Raw genomic sequence first — 21,854 nt, 5'->3', positions numbered from 1 at the left:
GATTGTAATTATGGGCATTGAGAGGAATGATACATAAAAAAAAAATAACTCCAAGTAGAAATGTGCCAATGAAAGATGACTCTGCGGTTTCAACACTGATAAAGATGCAGTAGCTGTACTATGGACAGAATAACAAGGGTTAGAACAGGAAGTTTTACATGAAGATGTCAGCATTTCCTGATTCAGTAGAGCTCAGCTGGAAAGAACATTCATAGCACATGGCCAGTGGCTAACATACTGAATAATTGGGACCTCCACTAAATATGAAAATCTTTTCTTTTTCACATTACACTTTGTTTTAGTGGGTCTCAAAGTTCTGTGACAGATTTTTGGTAAAGTTACTTAGAAAAACTAGTAATTTTAAAACTGCCACACACACACACAAATGGTCCACAAAATATTCTTCTTTCCTTCTGAAGGTTTTAATGATGCATTGTAATCATTAACCAGTCTTTTACTATTAAACTTAAGTGGCCAGTTGAGACAAATGGTTATGAAACTGTTCTTCCACCACTGATTAAGACTTGGTGGCAGATAATGGCAATAATATTCATCTAGCCTTCTGAGCTTTCTGGGCAGACTTGGTGACTTTGCCAGCTCCAGCTGCCTTCTTGTCCACTGCTTTGATGACACCTATAGCAACTGTCTGTCTCACATAATGAACAGCAAAGCAGCCCAGAGGAGGATAGTCAGAGGAGCTCTCAACATACGTGGGCTTGCCAGGAACCATATCAACATTGGCAGCATCAACAGATTTCAAAAACTTTGGGCCACCTTCCAGCTTTTTCCCAGAAGGATAATCAGTTGCCTCCTTCAGCTCAGCAAATCTGCAAGCAATGTGAGCTCTGTGACAACCCAGCACAGGTGTCCACCTGGCACTGATTTGGCCTGGATGGTTCACAATAATCACCTGAGAGCTGTGAAGCCAGCTGCTTCCATTGGTGGGTCATTTTTCTGTCACCAGACACATTGCCACAATGAACATCTTTGACAGACAGTCTTGACATTGCAGCTGACATTATCCTCATAAAGGGCTTTGCTCCAAGCTTCATGGTGCATTTCAACAGGCTTTACTTCAGTTGAAACGTTCATTGACTGGAGCAAAGATGACCACCACGCTGGGTTTGAGAACACCAGTCTCTCCTGGGCCCACAGGAACGGTACCAATACCACCAATTTTATAATCATCTGGAGGGGCAGACACAGGTGCTTGTCAGTTGGATGAGTTGATGGTAGGATGCAATCCAGAGCTTCAAGCAGCAGGTTCCATCACTTGAACAAAGGCACTTTAGCACTTGGCTCCAGCACGCTGTCACCATTCCAACCAGTAACTGACACAAATGCTACAGTGTCAGGATTGTAGCCAATTTTCTTATAGCAGATGCTGACTTCCTTGACAATTTCCTTGTATCTTTTCTGGCTGTAGGGTGGCTCTGTGGAATTCATTTTGTTTACACCAACAATCAGCTGCTTACACCCAGTGTGTAAACCAGAAGGGCATGCTCACAGGTCTTCCCATTCTTGGAGACCCCTGCTTCAAATTCACCAACACCAGCAGCAACAATCAGGACAGCACAGTCAGTCTGAGATGTGTCTGCAGTCATGTTTTTGATAAAGTCTCTGTGTCCTGGGACATCCATGATGGTCACACAATACTTGCTGGTTTCACATTTCCACAGGGAGATATCAATGGTGTTACTACACTCACATTCAGCTTTCAGTTTATCTAAGACCCAGGCATGCTTGAAGGAGCCCTTCCCCATCTCAGCAGCCTCCTTCTCAGACTTTTCCATGGTTCTTTTGTTGGTCCCACCACATTTGTAAATCAGATGGCCGGGAGTGGTAGGCTTGCCAGAATCTAAGTAGCCAATGGCAACAATGTTAATATGAGTCTTTTCCTTTCCTATTTTGGCTTAAATTTAGCAGTGGTTTTCACACCTGTGTTCTAGAGGCAAAACCTTGAGCCCCACAGAGACCTTTGAGTGAGATTTATTTTTGCCTTTGGCTTATGACCACATCAGGATTTTATAGTAACTCTTGACAGTTATTTTTTAAGGGATTTTCAATAAGTGTGGTACTACCTATTGTGGTACTACCTATTATTGCAATCCTAGTAGAAATATGCTAAAACTTGGGCAGGTAAAAACATGAGAGTGGAAATAGTATTTCAGTATATAAGTAGGTTACCTCTAGGTAATGCATTTGATAAAATGTTTCCTCCAAATTAGAGCTTTCTGCTTATTAATTAGATACTATCTTTCCATGAGGTCATGTCAGGAAAACAGATAAAATGGATTGTAACAGTTATTGGTCAGAATGAGTTAAAATAGCAATTTTCAGTCTGGAAAAATGTAAAATGAGATGTTAAACAATTAGAATCATTTATTTAACATTTAATTTTTTTTATCCTCACCCAAGGACATTTTCTTATTGCTTTCAGTGAAAGAGGAAGTAGGGGAGAGAAGGAAAGAGGGAAATTGAACTCATGACCCTTTGGTCTACAGGACAATGCCCCCACCTACTGAGCCACACCAGCTAGGGCATGTTTACAGTTTTTAATTAATTAATTAATTAATTAATCTAACATAGTATGTCAGAAATTATATTAAGTGCTTTATATTAATTATTTGATTTCATTAGTATATAATCCCATGAAATATATACTCTTATTATCCTCATTTTCCAGATAAGGAAACTGTAGACAGAGGTTAAATTGCCTCAGATTATGCAAAGTTAATTACGGACTGAGCCAGGATTCCCACTCGAATCTAGTGTGATTTTGAAGTCCTTATCTTTAACCGCTACACTGTGCTTGCCTCTTCTGGCCTGAGCCAGCAAACAAGATGATTGTGAATTTTAGTCCACCCACAAAAGAGATAATATCTGTTATGTGTGGAGAAATAATGGTTCATTTACAAAACATGGCATTGGATATTTAGCAACCTATTTGCTCACACTTTTGGCAATGAATATCTTTATGTATTGAACTAGACTCAATACAGTAACAACCTAAATTTCTAGAAGCTACATATAGACACATTATAAGCCTTTTGTTGCTTTGATGACTTTATTTTGAGTCAGATGCTCTATGAACATCTTAACCTTCAGTTGGCAATGTGGAAAGTTATTTTATAATTTTTTTAAAAACTTAGCTATTAGCAAAAACAAAATCTTAGACACAGTTTAAAAAATAATAAAATAAAATATACCTTTGAAAAATCTTCTATACACTGAATAAAATTTAAAAACAAGTATATGCAATATATATTCATATGTGAATATTTTATATGCATCTATTTCTAAATTTGTGTTTCTATATAGAAAGTGCATGCTAAAGAACTTAAATTTTAGTTTTTTCTTCACCTATAAAACTAATAGAAAGTTGTTTGTTTTTCTTCTCACAGCTGAATTTTTGTTCCTCTTGTGGGGTGTTTATCTCTGCTACGCAGTGCGGACAGTCCCATCAGCATTTCATGAGCCACGCTACATGGCTGTAGCAGTTCACAATGAGCTGATCATCTCTGCTATATTCCATACAATTAGGCAAGTGATACATAAAGCTAGTAAATAACTATTTTATTTTTCTAATGTGTTGCAATTTAATATAATAGCAAGATTGGATAAGATGCATAATGAAGAGATTTAGGGAGGATGGTGTTTTATAAGTTGATTAATTTCTTCATCTCAGAAGTGGCAAATGAATATAGTGTTCCTTTCTAACTCTACTGTTCTTAGTTCCTTATGATGGGTTGTTACTTTGAAGGTTAAACTCACTGTCATTATATTATATTAAGCCACATATGGGGATGTCATTGGATATCATTTACGATACGTAATACTTTTTGTTGTCAGGATATAGATCAATATATACATACATTATAACATAGATGTAAATTATCTACATTTTCATTCATGTTTAATGTGTTGATTTATACTTTCAAAATCTTAGTACTCAGATAGAACACATATGTGTGTGAATTCTGCTGAATTCAAAACCAAAATACACTTCAAACCGATGACTGCATTTTTGTGTGCCGTGGGTTTTGTCATCATCACATGTTACCAATAACATTTGGTGGTGAGACTGTATGGCCTGGCATGACATTTTTTGATGTCACATGTATCTCTCTAGTCAGTGAGTACAAAGGAAGAAGGTGGTTTATAAGTGAACAACAACAACAGAAAGGAATGCCATAATTTGAAAAACAACAAAAAGATGTCATTCAGTTTCCCAACATTATTAAAAGTTAGAACACACCTAATAATATAAGTAGAAACTTCGAATATTTGTCTTTACTCTCGATGGAAAGTGGGAACTAGTAATAGTGGGAGTTGGGGTTTGGAGATGGTTAATCTGTGGAAGTTTTGCAGGATAATTATCATTTTTCCCTTTAGTAAATAATCATAAAATGGTATCTTGCATTTTTAGGAACAGATGATACCAGAGAGCATAACCTATGCTTTTTTAAAATTTTAGTAAGAAAGAGAGGCATCTATGATGACAGCTCTGGAAACTCCATCAGAGGGCCAGGAATCAAGGGAATTTGCCTTCCTGCTTTGTCTTGCCCTCTCACAAGAGAGAAAGAGGAGAGCTTTCTAGAGGAGAAGAGGGAAAAAGGATGAGAAGCAAGATACGAAATCATAAATAGACAAGGAGAAGAGTGCTTGCTCAATTCTACATGAACTAGAGAGTAAAGACTCTGAGAGTAGGTGCCCCTAGTCCAAAATGCAGTGAACACCGGAGTCCACGCTGTCTTGGTGCCTGAGCTCCACAGCCTTGACTACTCTCCAGAACCATCTCCCAGGAAAAGCTGCATTTTGGTGGTTTGTTTGCAGGATATCAAGCACATGTCTTTCAAGATCTAACTAGCATTCTTCTGTAAAACCATTTATAAATTAAATGTTACATTAACAAGCCACCTAAAGAGTTATAATTATTCAAGAAGGCTTATTATAGATGAGTTAAAATTCCTTCTATTGTCAGAATGTAAATGCCACTCAGAGGGTTTCCCACATTTGACCTATAATTACCTGCTGTGTTTCTTGGAAACAAATTAATTGCCCAAGAAATTAAATCTGTTCACAGCAGTTACCTAAGTTGATCTATATCCTTTCCTTCCTTGATTTACCCTATTCAATTTTCATCATCCAATATGTTTTCTTCAATGGATTTTAAACTCTTAAGTGGCCCATTCCTTTTCAGAAGTCAGTAAGGTAAATTGATTTTTAATAAGTTTTTAACAAGTCCTTAATAAAACAATAAATAGTCATTATAAAAATCATAGAATGATTGAAAAAGATATTTTCTAACCCAACCACCCAAAGATAAGCACTGTTAACATATTAGTATATCACTTTTTTATGTTTTTATGTGCATGTGCATATTTATGACACAGTGCACTTAATACCTCCCTTTTATGAAGGTCACAATACAAATTAGCATACCGAGAAGCTCTGACATAGTGGATTTATTTAACTTTGTTTAACCAGCCTTTTCCAAACTCAATTGACCATGGAGTACCCCCACCCCTCAGCTGACATCTGACCCTTAGCCACACTTCAGATAATAAATACTGTTTTAATATTGGGCCAAGGTGATAGGAAACATATGTTAAATACTCATTGAAAACACCTTCTTTCATTTGCTTAAATCTTCCTACACAGTCTCAGCAAAAAGAACTCTATAAATTATGAGCTGAATTCATGGAGACAAAACTCTGATTGAATTATTCATATTGCACTTGGTAGATTTGGTGTTAACTAGATATAGCATCCTCACAGGATCAATTTTCTTTCAAGCTATGTGGCCCCTATCATTTGAATAGGGAGGACTTCCAATGGTACCAGAATGACCAGGCCTGGTAGGCTTTGGTATTTTCTTTGAGGACCCTAAACACACCTGAGGGGGAACCCTACATTTTAGGTTCCAAATCTGACTTACCTTTCTACATAGACCAGACTTGATTTGATTGTGGCATATTGGCTTCAAAGAATCATGTACAGGGTGGAGCAAAAGTAGGTTTATGGTTGTTTATATGGAAAATAATATAATAATTAATAAATAATAATTAAAGAATAAACTGTTTTGCATACTCACAACTGTAAACCTAATTTTGCCCCATACTGTATATTAACTATGCTCTTTTGGAAATTTAATATATGTGACCATAAAGAACCAAGGATGGAATTATAGCTTAACAAAGTAAATCTACAGAGCACTGATTTTAGGGGAATGAGTGGGGAACAATAGGCAGCAATAATTAAATCAAGTACACACAATTTCTTATTTACACATGAACTGAATTTATATTTGTTTGGTTCCAATATTGATATAGTTCAAGTATAATAAAAAATAACAGAATAATTTAAATCAGGATCTAGTTTGGTAATTTTTCACATATACATACATATATAAAGATTATGACTACATATTATATATACATGTACTTTCTTATAACATTGTCAGATTAAATAAATGTAAATCACAAGGATTAAGTCTAGAGGGGTAAGTTATGCAGAGAGTGTTTTGCTCAGTCTGTGTTAATCCTCTTCTTATTTTTAGTACTAAGCATAAAGCAAACCTTTGATAAAATGCCAGATTTCTTAAAACTTTGCTTTTATTCTTTTTTTTAAAGATTTTATTTATTTATTTTTAGAGAGAGAAGGGGGAGAGAGAGAGAGAGAGAGAAAGAGAGAGAGAGAGAGAGAAAGAGAGAGAGAGAGAGAGAGAGAGAGAAACATCAATGTGTGGTTGCTGGGGGTTATGGCCTGCAACCCAGGAATGTACCCTGGCTGGGAATCGAACCTGGGACACTTTGGTTCCCAGCCCGCGCTCAATCCACTGAGCTACGCCAGCCAGGGCTTGCTTTTATTCTTAAATTCAATCTTCAAATATTTCTATGCATCTGAAATTTAAACCTACTTTTTTAAGTTGAAATGCTCTTTTTTAAAAATTAAGCTTTCAAACTACTGAAAAACCCAATTTTTAAAACATATTTCTAGTCAGAGCTGCAACCTGAAAACCCTGGTAATAACTAAAAGTTGATTAATTTAAAAATAATTGATGTCAGTACATGTCAAAATTATCTTTTGGAAGATTCGCCATCTTAAAAATATGTAACCATTCTTCTGGCTGTTGTCAAGCTAGTTAGAAGTTTATCTGTACTAGCGTTTGAGAGCATGCTTTTAGATTGCCGGTCCATCTCCTTTGATGCCACTGTCTGGCCAGTGCTGGCAATGGCCCCAGCAAGCTGGGATTGTACTGTTTTTCTGGGGCACATTTTATATTGCTTCTGCGCCTCAATTCTAAGCCTTAGACCCTGTACCTTGCTACTGAGTGCAATGATTTTATCTCAGTGCTTTTAAAAAATCTCACCTGACCCAGCACAGACTATCTTATTCCTGAACAATGTGAATGTTAAGTCATATTCAAGGCAGGTATATGGCCACTTCTCTCACAAAGGAGTTAAAGAAGATGGCAATTCAGAAATTCGTTTTGGGATATATGATAGTTCAATTTGTCATGTGAAGGATCATGAGTATTCTGCACTTCTAATGTATGTTTTGAGTCTATTTTGTTTATGTCTCCAGACATAGGGGAAAATATGTCTTTATTTTGGATAACTTTTGAGCTTCCATTTTAGCTTGATGGACTTTGGGGGCGGTGGGAGTGAGTCATGTAACTAGGGACAGAATGCAAGTAAAAATAAGGAAGAAACCTCTTGATGAAAATTTTGTTTGAAATATTTATAATATTAATTTATTTAGTAAATTTGTCACAAAAATGTATGGTGCAGATATAAAAATTATTTCTTTCTATTTTTATATTCATATATGTTTGTTTTATGATCATATCATGAGCTTTTTCCTACGATGTTAGCTTTTCACATTTGATGATGTATATCATTGAAACAAAATGCCAGTTTTCTAATTTCAAAAGCAGTAACATCACATATTTAACTTTCATGGATAACAATTGATGGGAAAAATGAAAAGAAGGCTGTGATTGCAAAATGACCTTAATAAAAGCAAAAAGTGGTTTCTGCATAAGAAGGAGCCCTTAAAACATGAGTTTTAATACCTATTGATTTATGAAAATATTCCAAAATTACCAGAGTAGATATCAGTACTGAATTTTTCCTATACCTATTGATTTATGAAAATACCTATTGATTATGAAAATATTGATTTATGAAAACAAATACCTATTGATTTATGAAAATATTCCAAAATTACCAGAGTAGATATCAGTACTGAATTTTTCCTACATGGCTATGCTGGAACACAACTTTATAAATACCTATTGATTTATGAAAATATTCCAAAATTACCAGAGTAGATATCAGTACTGAATTTTTCCTACACGGCTATGCTGGAACACAACTTTATAAATTCTTCAGTAACATAATATCTTAGATATTATGTGTTAAATTATTTTCAAATAATTTGAAGCTTTATAAAAGCAAATAGAATTTATATTTTAAAAGATATATTTTATGAACCATTACTATATTCATTTCATTTATAACATTGATTACCATTTAAACCTCTGGGACAATTCACAAAGACATATAATTTCACACTCTTTTATTCTTAATTCTAATTAATGTTTTTAAACAAAGAATATTAGATTCAAGAGTTATTTACATGTCTTAAAACCCAAATTTGCCAGAACCACCAGTTTGTAACAACTTTTTTATTGAATTGACATGTTGCTACTTTTGCTTTGCAGATTCATTTTATATAATACATGATAATCTGAGGAAATGCTTAGTACTATATATATTTATGTGCTCTCTTTCTAATTATGAATAATTTAAAATAATGAATAATAGACTTTATATATTGTGTATCCAATGAAGGTTACCTAGGCCCTTATTCTTCTGTGATGAAAATATATGTCACAGAAACAGCAATATAACTTTTTTTCCCATCTTTCTTTTTCCCTTATTTCTTTTTCTTAGTACACTGAGATAAGGACTTTCCATGTTTCTGGTGTTTTAAGTAGAGTACTTGTTAGATTGTTAACTTGGTAAATTCTCATTTCAGATTTGTTCTTGCCTCAAGGCTTCAGTCTGATTGGATGTTGATGCTGTATTTTGCACATACTCATTTGACTGTGACAGTCACTATTGGGTTGCTTCTGATTCCAAAGGTATTCCTCCATCATTACTTTTCTCTTGCAAGACAGTTATCTCACATGAGCCTCCAATAGTTTCTCCTTTAAAAATATCTCTCACTACAAGCAAAAAGAGGTGTGGAGATTTGCTTGACATCTGAAATGTTTTTAAAGCTCTCTCCTCAGGAAACTAGCTGTCTGTTTTCTTTTGGAATTTATCAACTATCTCATATAGTTGATAAGTGACTTAATTTGTACAAAACCCATCATTTTCAATCCTTTTCCAAGTATTTCAATATCTAGTTATGTTTTCATTATTATGGGTTCAAAATGGCTTTCATTATAGCTATTACATAAAAATCATTTTTAAAAAGAAGTCTACTCTTCCAAGAATTCTCTTGTTTGGATTTGTATTCAGAGAAATATTCTTTTAAACATTCAGAGAATTTTATTTAAATAGAAATAAATAACTACAACATTGCGCATAGTAGAGTCTTGCTTAATAATAGACTATGACAAAACTTATATAGGCAGCATAATGAATTACGGAGAATGGGACATGACTCAGAATACATGGAATCTGACTCATGCTTCATCCCAACTAAGTGTATAATAGGACATTAACCAAGACTCTTTTACCTCTCTGAGTTTCAGATTTCTCATCTATGACATCATAGCAGTAAGGTTACCTGGAATGAAATAAAATGACATCACAGAAAAAAAAGATTATACAAATTATAGCATTATCTTTATTTTCCTCTTTTATACATAGAACAACAAAATAGTAGAACATTATATATCTTTTTTAATATTTATTTTTCAGTAGTAGTTGACATACAATATTATATTAGTTTCAGGTATATGACATATTGATTAGACATTTGTATACCTTATGAAGGGATCAGTTATTATCAGTGCCATACACTACAACATTAGCATGGCTGAAACGAGAACTGAGATTTCTTGTCTTTCACCCCAGGCTTTACTGCCACTCCCAGGCTTTACCAAACATTGAAATGCAGCCTGATTGAAAAGGCCAAATGATTATAAACAAAGAAAATACCTATTTTTCCTTATTTGAATTACACTAAATAGCCACAGTTTTCATGGATTAGTCAGTTACTGTACCTTATCTTAACCATTTTTGTTTTGTATAATAGGATGACATTAGATGGATATATACCAGACTATTTTATTCATTCATTCAATAAATTGTTGAGGTTCAAAGAAAATTGAAAGCATAGATTCATACAAAAATTTTTACATGAACATTCATAGCAGCACTATTCATAATAGCCAAAATATGGATATAATCTAAATTTCTATCAACTAATAAATGTATAAATAAGTGTGGTATATCCATATGTGGAATATTATTCATCAATAAGAAGGAATCAAGCACTGATACATGCTATAATCTGTGTAAAACTTAAGAACATTATGCTGAGTCAAAGAAGCCAGGCATAAAGGCCACATATTATATGATTCCATTTATGTCAAATATCTAGACAAGGCACTCTATAGAAACAGAAAGCAGTTAAGTGGTTGTATTGGGCTGGGGTAGGGTGGGTAGGGAGGATGTGGTTGCTTAATGAGTTCAAGGTTTCTTTGGGGGTGATGAAAATATTCTGTAAGTCAACCTTATAAATATACTAAAAAACATGGAATTGTATAATTTAAGTTGAAAATTTTATGGTATGTGAATTACATCTCAATAACAGATCATTTAAAAAAATTTTGAGGGGGTTTGCTAAGTGCTTTTCTAGATCCTAGAACAAGAATAATGAACAGATAAAAGTCTGTGCTCTCTTGTTGCTTATATTCTGGAGGACAAGGTGGAGAAACAAAAGATAAATAAGATAAATATTTGAAATAGTATTTTAGATAGAGATAAATGCAAAAGAAAATAATAAAGCAGAAAATGGACAATATCTGAAAATTACCTATTTCTTAAACTTATTATAGTCTCTAAGACTTTGCTCAAGAAAAAAAAAAACAACTCCATTCTTATACATAAGGTCCAGGTGGTTAACTAGTAGCATGTGCGATTTTGGAGGACAGGGACTCTGTTTTATTCTTCTTTATGGCCTTAAGTTAATGACACATGTTAGGACCACAAACATAAGTACAACAGTGAAGAAAAAATTCATCAGTTTCTGTGGTTTTTCAGCCAGTACCAATTACAAAACATTCATTGTTACTGAAGTATAGAATTACTGTTTCACATGTTACCTCATATGTATGCTCATGTGCCTGCTGAATATTTGAATGAACATTGACATTAAAATATTTCTGTCAAAGGGTGATTTGTTAATTTTATAAAGGTATATTTGACCTGATGACAAGCTGGGAGAACAGATCCATGTTCTCTAAACCATTCTCTCAATTTTCCTAGGACAATCACTTGGTTTATCTATTGCGTAAAGAGTTGCTGGGTCGTTTTCATTCTCTGTGCTTTCCATCGTTTACCCAATCCACTCTTCCCCACTTCTCCTTTTGAAGAATAGAGATAGCAAGAGTATGTGAAACTGAAAAATATCAAAACACCACATGAAAATAATAAAAATATGTCAAAGAGTGATGAAGAAGTAATGAGAATAATGAGTTTAAGGAAAAAATTATGTAACTTCAGTGAATCTTACTTAGATACCATCTAGCCCCGAGCTACTTAGGGTGAGAGGGCACTGCCCGGGAGAGTCTCCATGACTTCTTTAAAGTCTCACTGTGAATACTATTGAGGCTGGAATTCATACCTCCTGTTCCTAAGTCTTAAAAGAAGACTTTTAAAAAATAATTTTAAATGTTTTTTAATTACAGTTGACATACAATATCATATTACTTTCAGATCAGACATTTACATAACTTATGAAGTGATGAGTCTAGTACCCACTTGGCATCGTAAATAGTTACTGCAATATTATTAATATTATTGACTATATTCCCTGTGCTGTACTTTGAACCCCCATGACTATTTTTATAACTGCCAATTTGTACTTCTTAATTCCTTCACCTTTTGAAAGTAGACTTTTTTAAAGCTATGTGTAGTCGACTGAAAGTCACATTCTATAATCAGGACCAATGGTGCAGAGATGAAATACAGCCTCCCCTATTGAAGCAAAATGACAAACTTGTGATGGGCCCCACTGCTCAAAAAAGTGTTCCCATACAACTTCCAGTAGGTCTAAATTGCTACCCGCAGAGAGCATTTCTTTGGGTTCTTGTACTAATTCTCATGCTCAAAGTACAAATATTGTGGAAAAGGAGTAATGTCAGCTGACAGCAGGAGCCTAGAAAAAAGTCAAAGAGGGAACCAAGCACCTCATCAGTGTGTAATATGGAAAGCATAACATAAGCATAGCAGCAGTCATTTGTAAAAAGGTCAGTGAACAAATTCATCTAAGTTGAGGAAATGATATTAACATTAGAGGCTTTAAAAATTATTATTAAAATTCTGTGTCTTACTGGGATAATATCTAGAGCTCATGTGTAATATCTATTGCAGTTTTCACATTCAAGCAATAATCCACGAGATGACATTGCTACAGAAGCGTATGAGGATGAGCTAGACATGGGCCGGTCTGGATCCTACCTGAACAGCAGTATCAACTCAGCTTGGAGTGAGCACAGCTTGGATCCAGAGGACATTCGGGTAATACCAGTATTTTTCATATTTCAGATTGGTCCCATTTATACAGGCAAGCATGTGTGTGTTCTGTATAACAAGATGTATATGTGTGCTCATGCATGCATATGTGTATTAGAAAGAAAGAAAATGAGAGAATGTTTCTTTACATAAGAAATGAAGACATCAAATGCAGACTTAATCTTCTTCCAAGATGTATCATCATGATATAAATTAGAATACACTGGCCAATCTTGATAGTCTCAACTGACTTATTGGCAGTCACAATGATGAACTTGTTGTACATGTCCATAATATTGTTTATGACATTTTGCTGATGGAAAGGTAAGGTAGATCTGTGAGCAGAGAGCCTGGATTACTTAAAGTAATCTGTGACAACATGTTAGCATTTGGAGGAAGAAGATGCTTTGAGTATTTGGTGATATATTGTCCCCTGAACCTAATCTAATATTAGGTGGAAGTTTATCAATGGCTACATGATGCTTCCAATATTGTTCCGTGGATAAAGTTGATCAATACGCAGTATGCTGTGTTTTACTATGGTCCAGGCTCAGTCTGGCCCACACAACGTGAAAGTCCAAAGTGCTTGCTCCAGGAAGCAAGGCTAGAATGCATGGGTTCAGGTCTTAAAGTTTCAAGTCTATGTGAAATAAAACACAAAGTAATCAGACAGTAAGAATGAAGAGTAAGCTGATGAGGAGAAATGTTAGGAAGACCTGTAGAACGATTTCCTTAAAGAGCTCAAGCTTATTGAATTCAAATGACCTTCAATGATATTATCTGGCTGAAACACTAAGTTCCACACCTCTGTGAATGTGTTCTTGTTCTGGCAGGATGAACTGAAGAAACTCTATGCTCAGTTGGAAATATATAAAAGGAAGAAGATGATCACAAATAACCCCCACCTCCAGAAAAAACGGTGCTCGAAAAAGGGGTTAGGTCGTTCAATCATGAGGCGTATAACTGAGATCCCAGAGACAGTCAGCAGACAATGTTCCAAAGAGGACAAGGAAGTCACAGAGCACAGCACAACCAAGAGCACTGCCCTCGGTAGGAAGAACCCTCAAGAGTCTTCAGGTAATACCGGGAAACCCAAGGAGGAGTCCCTGAAAAACCGAGTCTTCTCGCTGAAGAAATCCCATAGCACTTACGATCATGTAAGAGACCAAACGGAAGAGTCCAACAGTTTACCTACTGAGAGCCAAGAAGAGGAGGCTACAGAAAATTCCACACTGGAGTCTCTGTCAGGTACAAAACTAACACAAACACTGAAAGAAAACAGCGAGGCTGAGTCCACAGAGTCTGTGCCTTTGGTGTGTAAGTCAGCAAGTGCTCACAATCTCAGCTCAGAGAAGAAGCCGGGCCACCCACGAACATCCATGCTGCAGAAGTCTCTCAGTGTCATAGCAAGTGCCAAGGAAAAGACTCTTGGATTAGCTGGGAAAACCCAAACGTCAGGTGTGGAAGAACGTGCTAAATCCCAGAAACCTCTGCCAAAAGATAAAGAGACAAACAGAAAATACTCAAATTCAGATAATACAGAGAATAAAGATTCTGTTCCTCAAAACTCCAGTCATTTGGAGGAGCCAGGAAAACCTCAGAAATCTGGAATTATGAAGCAACAAAGGTCCAACCTCCCCACTGCCAATTCTGACATGAGCCCATATACCACTGAGATGAAGGACAACTTTGACATAGGGGAAGTGTGCCCTTGGGAGGTTTATGACCTGACTCCTGGTCCTGTGCCTTCAGAATCAAAAGTTCAAAAGCACGTATCTATTGCGGCTTCTGAAATGGAGAAAAACCCAACATTTTCCTTAAAGGAGAAATCTCAACACAAGCCTAAGGCAACTGAACTATGTCAGCAATCCAATCAGAAGAGCAGAGACAAGGCCGAGGTCTGCCCTTGGGAGAACCAAGGTCAGCCCCTTTATGAAGATGAGAAGCATTTGATATCTAAGACTCAGGCGCCCCCAGGGAGGGCAAAAGATGAGAAAGGTGGTCAGCATTATGCAGCCAATGTGTGTGCTGGGCAATATGAAGAACTGTCCTCCAAAGTTGTGGCATCAAAAGTAGAGAATGAAAATCTTAACCAAGTAGGAGACCAGGAAAAAAAGACATCTTCCTATAATTCAAGTAATAACTTTCAGCAGCCTTTAACATCACGAGCTGAGGTGTGTCCTTGGGAGTTTGAGTCACCAGATCAACCAAATGCTGAAAGTAATGTAGCTTTACCTGCCTCTTTGGCTTTAAATGCAAATCAGATAGCAGAACCTCGAAAATAAGAGGTCTCGGATACCTTCAAAGTGCAGCATCCCCAGAAAGAAAAGGAGGAAAACTTGAATTTGATATGAGACAGAATATATAAGGATCAAAAATTCCAAAGAGTATTTGCCAATCAGGGGAAATATGAAAGGCATGGAAAGTCAGAAGACGACTGAGGAGAGTAGAGAAATATCATCATGGAGAAGTTAGACTGGCCAAAAAGTCTTTCCCCTGGTAACACTAGGAAAACCTTTACATTTCAGCCTGTTTAGAGGAAGTAGCCCACAACACCTTCCCCTGATCAATATTTACCCACAGGACTTTGAAGATCCTAATCAAGGCAAGCCAGAAGACACAGGAAAGGTATGATATTTGCAAAGAAGGTATAAATGAAATTCTAAGTAGCTGACTGAAAAGAACTTACTCTACCTATATAACCTTGATAACACTGCTAACTTAATGCATCCCAAAAATATCTTTTATATTAATGATTTCTCTCATTTTTCTTATAAATGTATGTTTCAGTACATTGTTGTGTCTCATATTCAAGCATTCCAGATTGTATAATTTTTGCAAATAACTTTGATACTATGTGACACACATTTATGCAATCTACAGCTACTCAATTGTTCTTGCAACTTACAGAATACCTGCGATCTATCAACTTTAGTTGATTCTTGAAGTACAGTAAGCTTTCTCTAGCTTGGGAAGTCATAATTGTTATGATAAAATCTCTTAGTTTTGGCTGTGATTTATATATTGCAAATTTAGAGTAACTATTATTTCACATCATGGTTTGTAATACTGTCTTAATCAGGGTTTTTAATACAAGTTAAGTTACTTGTTTTGCACTTCTTGTTAGGACTCAGAAGCTTTATTAATATCAGAGATCAAGTGGTCCTACATAGTTTTATGTCTCAATAAGTTAAGGACAACTTATCTATTGTTTGAGATCAGAAATAGATAATGCCTTCATTTCAACTAATTGTCCCTTTTAACTCTTTCAGTATTTCATACTTAGCAGCATTTCATAAGGAAGAAGCTAAGAGTGAGAAGAATATACTGTGCATTAATATTATCACTGGAAAGGGAAGACACTAAGAATGACATGAGAATTACAGCAGTACTGTAAGCCAGGAAATTTGCCTTTCAAAACAGATAGAAAGGGAGCTCCTGATAGCACTTTCAAGGTGTTATTTTTTTAAAGAGATAAATTATGATAGCATCAAGATTATTAAATGGATGTATTTTTATTGTGCATACTAAATATATAATATTTTAAATGACCTTAAACTATTTATTCTCATAAACTCTTATTCATTGCTTCAGCTAGGGGTAGAACTTGCTGGGCTCAAATCCCAAAGAAACTTATAACCCGATTTATTCCAAGCCTATAAGGTGGTGCCAGCTCATCCTTCTCCCAAGCACTGGAAAACTTATGTGTCCTGCAAATTGTCATTGTGAGCCACCTAGTGCAAAATTTAAAGTGCAGAGGTTTATTTGCAAAGCAAAACAGCCCCCAAAGCATATTTTATAAAACTTGTTGCAGTCCACACTGATCACGTGGCATGAAAATCCTGAGCTTCTGACTTAGCCCTACTGATGTGACCACAGAAGGAGGTTCCATTAAAAAGCTCAGTCCCATTGTATTTAAAGATGTGTCTCTTAAACACAGAACCCACCTCCCTTTCTCCAGTACTAAACACTGACGTCTCAACAGCTTATTTGGCCAGGACATTTCCAGACTAAGTGACTTTTTCATTTGGATAAAAGATGAGAAAGGGAATGGAAGGTGGATGCAGGGCTGTTCTTGGAGAATATCATTCTTGGTGGACAGTAAAAGCTAGGACTTCTTCTTATTCATCATCAAAATTTTCTCAACAATTTTTATTGAGGAGTAAGCGAGCACTTCACCATTTTACAAAGCTGTGCACATATCACCCTCACCCATTTCCTCACTTTGTGCATTACTCAGGTTGGTGGGGTCGGTGTGAAGAGATAGAAATTCTATTTTTTGTGTGCTTCCTTCATTTATTTTTTCTTCCCTTCCTTTTCAATCAAGGCCTATCTACTTGGTAACTTAGAAATATAACTCTAAGGTATATTTGTATACCAGTTTACAGACCCACCTACTTGTTTAATTTATGTCTGAGATCTGTTGGCACTGTATTCACTTTTTGAGACATAAACAGTCAAGCATCAATGACTTTATTGCACTTCAGGTTAATCCAGCTAGAGGTGTGGCTTAAAAAAAAATTGCCAAATGATACCGTAGTCTATAGATTTTCCTCCACCAGCATAAATCAGTGAGAGTGCCTAGGTCTTTCCTAGAGTTTCATTGCCATTACTTATCACCAAGAGAAGTTTAAATCTACACTTCCTGAGGTTGTTTTCCCAGACTGATGATAAGAAAGTGAATGAGCACCAATGAGGTCACAAACATTTCCTAGGTTGTCCTTCTCAATGCATGTGCAGGCTGCATCCTGTCCTTATTTTTAAGCCAGGGTTTATAACTAAGTAGATTTATACCAATTTAATAGAACTGTATATTTTATGCCAGAATTAAATGCTTTACGACATGACTTATAACTCAACCCAGTGTAAACTTTGGTGGCAATATGGACTTGAAATTCGACAGTTCTCTTGTATTTGCTTCATAGGTTTCTGCATGCAAGTGGTGACAGGTAGGACTGAAAAAAAACACTGCCTTTTGACTTTCTAGCATTTAGCAACCGAGAGTTGTAGAGTCAATAAAACTGTAAGTCTCTTCACTTAATCTGTGGTTCTTTTGAAACTGTTATCTGAAACCTACAGCATCCCACCATAAAATATTTGGTAAATTTATGTTGTGACATGTTGCAGCATGTAAATACTTATAACATCTCTGCAATAAAACATATTTATATGAAAGTGATTTGTGGCAGTCTGTGTGTTCATCTAACAAAATTGAGTTTATTTTACCTGACCGGCTTTAGAGGGACCCTGTATATCTTGGCTTTGACATACTTGTGCACATACATTCTCATGTTGCCTATCTGTGGGAATATATGTCAGCCAAATACAGCCTCAAACATACAGGTGATGATGCAGAGCCAATAAAGCCTGTTAGGACCAGTGGCTTTAATTTAAGAAAGCTCTAGCCAAATGGGAACTAGTTCAGCTACCTTTTCTAATTTACTCAATACACATACCAGGCAGTCAGTTGAGCAATGATGGTGATCTTTCGATGAACAAGACATCCAATAACATTAGGCCCATGAGAGTACCCAGCCACTGCTGGGGTAATGCACAGGAAATTCTGACTCAGTCATGGAGTCAAGGAAGCTTAATGAAGAGGGCAAGTTCACCAGGCTGCAATTCGGCAGAGGCATCATGTGTGAAACAGAAAGAGTACAAGGTTACAGAGATAATTGTTCACAGCCTTGAATGCCATGCTTCAGGTTAACTACAGCCTTGTCCTGGTCTACTGGAAGCTATCAGAAAGCTTTGAACAGGATGTAATCAAGTCATGCATTAGAAGAATCATTTGGGGAGCAGCCCAGAAATGAATCAAAGAGGGAAGAGACTAGAGGCAGTAGTAAGATCAGTCAGAAAACTAAGTACTGGAGTCAAGGTAAGAGAGGGTGAAGGCCAAAAGAGGAAAGGAAAAGATTACTGGTTATTTCACCAAAATAGCATCTTCAAATGAGTTCATTGTTATGTTATACTCATGTGAAGTCAAAACAATTAGAGTAATTAGATAACTGTGTCACACGTAAATGTTCCTCCTAAGTTTGTGGACATTTAGGATAATTTCAAAACTTTTAGAAGCCCTCACTGAGGATTAATAAACCTCATATTATCTTCTCATGAAAAAAGCTGTGGAATGGGATACAAGTTTCATGCCATGGGAAACCTGGACACCACACTGGGCTAGGAAAGGTGCAGAGAGCTGCAACATGCACTTCAGTTCCTGCCTGCAAGGGGCAGCTCTGGGAGGCAGCTTCAGAGAGAGGCGGTGTGGCACTTGGACAGAGGAGGGCAGAGCTGGCTCTGCCTCATCTCCTCAATCATCTTCTTTAAAGGATTCCTACTGATGCCCTTTCTCCATTTTTTCACAGCATCTTGTATTCCAGATTCTATAGACTCTCGGTACTAGGCATAGAATTGGTAGTTTCAGCTCTTCGAGTGATCCCAAATGGCTAAGACAAAAAGTGTGGGGGCATTCACAAATCTTGAAAATCAAGTTATTGTGCTTTCTTGTTTGATGAGCAAGATGGAGTTTTCCAGTGTTTGTTGGAATGGCTTAGTTGATGGCTGTATTATTTTTAATATATGTTTATGAATAAAGATAGATATTGTTTCTTTGTTCTAAATTTAAGACCTTTATGTTAAAAAAAATACCTAAGAGAAGTTTTCTATCGGAAATTGACTTTATCACACAAAAAATAATCATGTAAACCTATTGTTCTAAAACTAAGTAAGTTACTTAAGATTTTATTATATCAGCATATCCCCCTTGAATACTTATAATGACAAGAATAATATCTTTCTAATTTTGGTCATTTTATCTTTAAACATTTGTTTGTTGGAAAGTACAGGCAAACTTCAAGCACATTGTATGTTCTGATTTAGTGTTCATTGGTTGGAAGGCAGAAAATGAAATGTACAAATTGGTATTTCCCTGTCTTTCTCTCTGATGTGAAAATAGCGCTTTGCCAGAAATGAAACTGTCTGATCAAGTGAAAATGGAAAATGAGAAAAAAATATCGGAAAAGCTTTGTGCTGCACAGTAGTGACATTTCTAGAAAGAAAAATAAGTTAAACATGCAAATACAAGGTCCATGACAGTTGTTATAGGACACCCTCCCATTTCAGTCCACATGGCAAAAGAAAAGGGAGCAGGGGAAGGCCCTCTTTTGAGCACACAAAAGGAAGATTTTCTGAAGAGATTTTTCCCTAGACACACCATGGAGTTGATTTTGTTCCACCATGCTTTTTGCCCTGCTGTTTGGTTTACGTGAAATTCTTTCCCTTCTCCTTCTCCATGCCAATATCTTATGTATGCTTCAATACCAGAGTGCTCACACAATTTATTTTCCAGAAGAAACCTTTGAGAGTGATAGTGCAGTGTCACAATTGTGCCCGGATAATAGCACAAACTGGGCTGTCCCAGACAACCTGAATGTTCGTTGACCCTATTCAAGAGAAGTGCCCCACTCCCTCATGAAGCTTTTCCTAAGGCCCTGAGTCAGAATGAATTCTTCCTTCCTTTGGGCTTGCTTTAGGAATTTGTTTCAATCTGTTACTGCATTGAATAGCAATTTAGTTAGTTACGTACTGTCTGAGCAATCCACTTAACTAATAGCTCCTCGAGGGCAAAGATTTTAAAAATTCGTCTACATATTCCCAATTTCAAGCAGTGCGATTTGCTCTGAATTCAATCACTGTTTGCCAAATTGATATTATTAGTTAGAAATCACTGTCTAGTATGCTCGAAGAGAAAGAGAAATCCAGAGGTTGGATGAAAACTTGCTGTAGTGTTTCTAAAATGTTAACTGCTAACTAGTCTTCCATCTCCATCCTGGCCTCTCCAGGAAAATTTCAGATCATGATTGACCCACATGAACTCTGACTCCCCAGCATGGTAAGGTTAAGTGTTCACTTGTCACCATAAGAAGGGAGAAGTCTAAGGCTTGGGCCGTGACCCAGTTTGTTAAGCTATAAAAACCTTTCCAGCCTGGGCTGGTGTGGCTCAGTGGATTGAGTGCCAGCCTACAAACCAAAGGGTCACCAGTTCGACTTCCAGTCAGGGCACATGCCTGGGTTGCAGGCCAGGTTCCCAGTTGGGAGCACTTGAGAAGCAACCACACATTGATGTTTCTCTCCCTCTCTTTCTCCCTCCCTTCCTCTCTCTCTAAAAATAAATAAATAAAAATTTTTAAAGACGATTTTATTTTTAAAATCCAGGGCAATAAAATCTTAAAAAAATTTCCATGTCATAAAGAGGAAGAAGTATTTGGCTATGGGAACTTGCTTGTAGTTATCTGAACTCTTTTTGGAAAATAAAGCATGCAGGGGTCTATATGGAAGACAGCCATAACAAAATAATTCCTGATGCCAGGCTGTCAGGTGGGCTAAGAAACGAGTCATTGGAACAAACTATTTGGATATTTCACAGATTTTAGAATTTCTTATCCATGTATTTCTTTTATATGAAGTAGTCATAATATGCATGCACATAACTTTTTTCTAGATGTGAACAAAAATATAAAGGTTACATGTACATACACATACAACTTGTTTATATTATAACTTGTAAAATTATAAAAGGCATTTAATTTGCCAAAAATAGAAAGATCATGAAAAATTTTCCTTCTCTTGCATCTGAAGATGGTATGCTTCCTCCAAGTGAATGGGTCTGATCCATTGAAAGCTGAAAATATTTGGGTTTTCAAGATTCCGTTCTCTTGGACTAATGCTTGACCTTTTGGGAGCATCTTCAGTATGAAGTATATAAAAATAACCTGGCATTTACAAAGCACCTCGAGTCTCCTCAGCTCAAAGAGCTCATTGTTACAGGGACTCTCACAGGCATTCTGCTCATTGGTATGTGGTCCTGATTTCTTTTCTTTTTTTTAGGCTTATCAAAAAAGTATTTATATGCTTGTTTCTTGATTCATTTAAAATACCAACATTCTGATAATCTATTTGCTTCATGTGTATCCCAAACACAAATTAAATAGAAGTAAATTCTTTAGTACCCATTACCATTTAGCAGCCATATTTTCTTGATCTTTTTGGAAAGAGAACGTCCCATATTTTTATTAATATTGCAAATAATAATAA

The 21,854-nt window shown here is 36.1% G+C and overlaps 1 protein-coding gene across 1 annotated transcript in view; it reads left to right on the top strand.

The window, feature by feature from the left end:
* GPR158 (G protein-coupled receptor 158) overlaps positions 1–17,907 on the top strand; it is a 358,403-nt gene extending 340,496 nt beyond the window's left edge. The window contains exons 8-11 of the mRNA XM_045858176.1: positions 3,405–3,543; positions 9,049–9,154; positions 12,621–12,767; positions 13,595–17,907. Coding sequence (XP_045714132.1) covers positions 3,405–3,543; positions 9,049–9,154; positions 12,621–12,767; positions 13,595–15,046 — 1,844 coding nt within the window. The 3' untranslated portion in view covers positions 15,047–17,907. The remainder of the gene's footprint in view (positions 1–3,404; positions 3,544–9,048; positions 9,155–12,620; positions 12,768–13,594) is intronic.
* The last annotated feature ends 3,947 nt before the right edge of the window (positions 17,908–21,854 follow it).

This window comes from Phyllostomus hastatus, unplaced genomic scaffold, assembly GCF_019186645.2.
Source record: "Phyllostomus hastatus isolate PE091 unplaced genomic scaffold, TTU_PhHast_1.1 phas_scaffold_1674, whole genome shotgun sequence".
Taxonomy (NCBI): domain Eukaryota; kingdom Metazoa; phylum Chordata; class Mammalia; order Chiroptera; family Phyllostomidae; genus Phyllostomus; species Phyllostomus hastatus.
The sequence above is the reverse complement of the archived record's forward strand: the minus strand, read 5'-3'. Positions and strand labels throughout refer to the sequence as shown.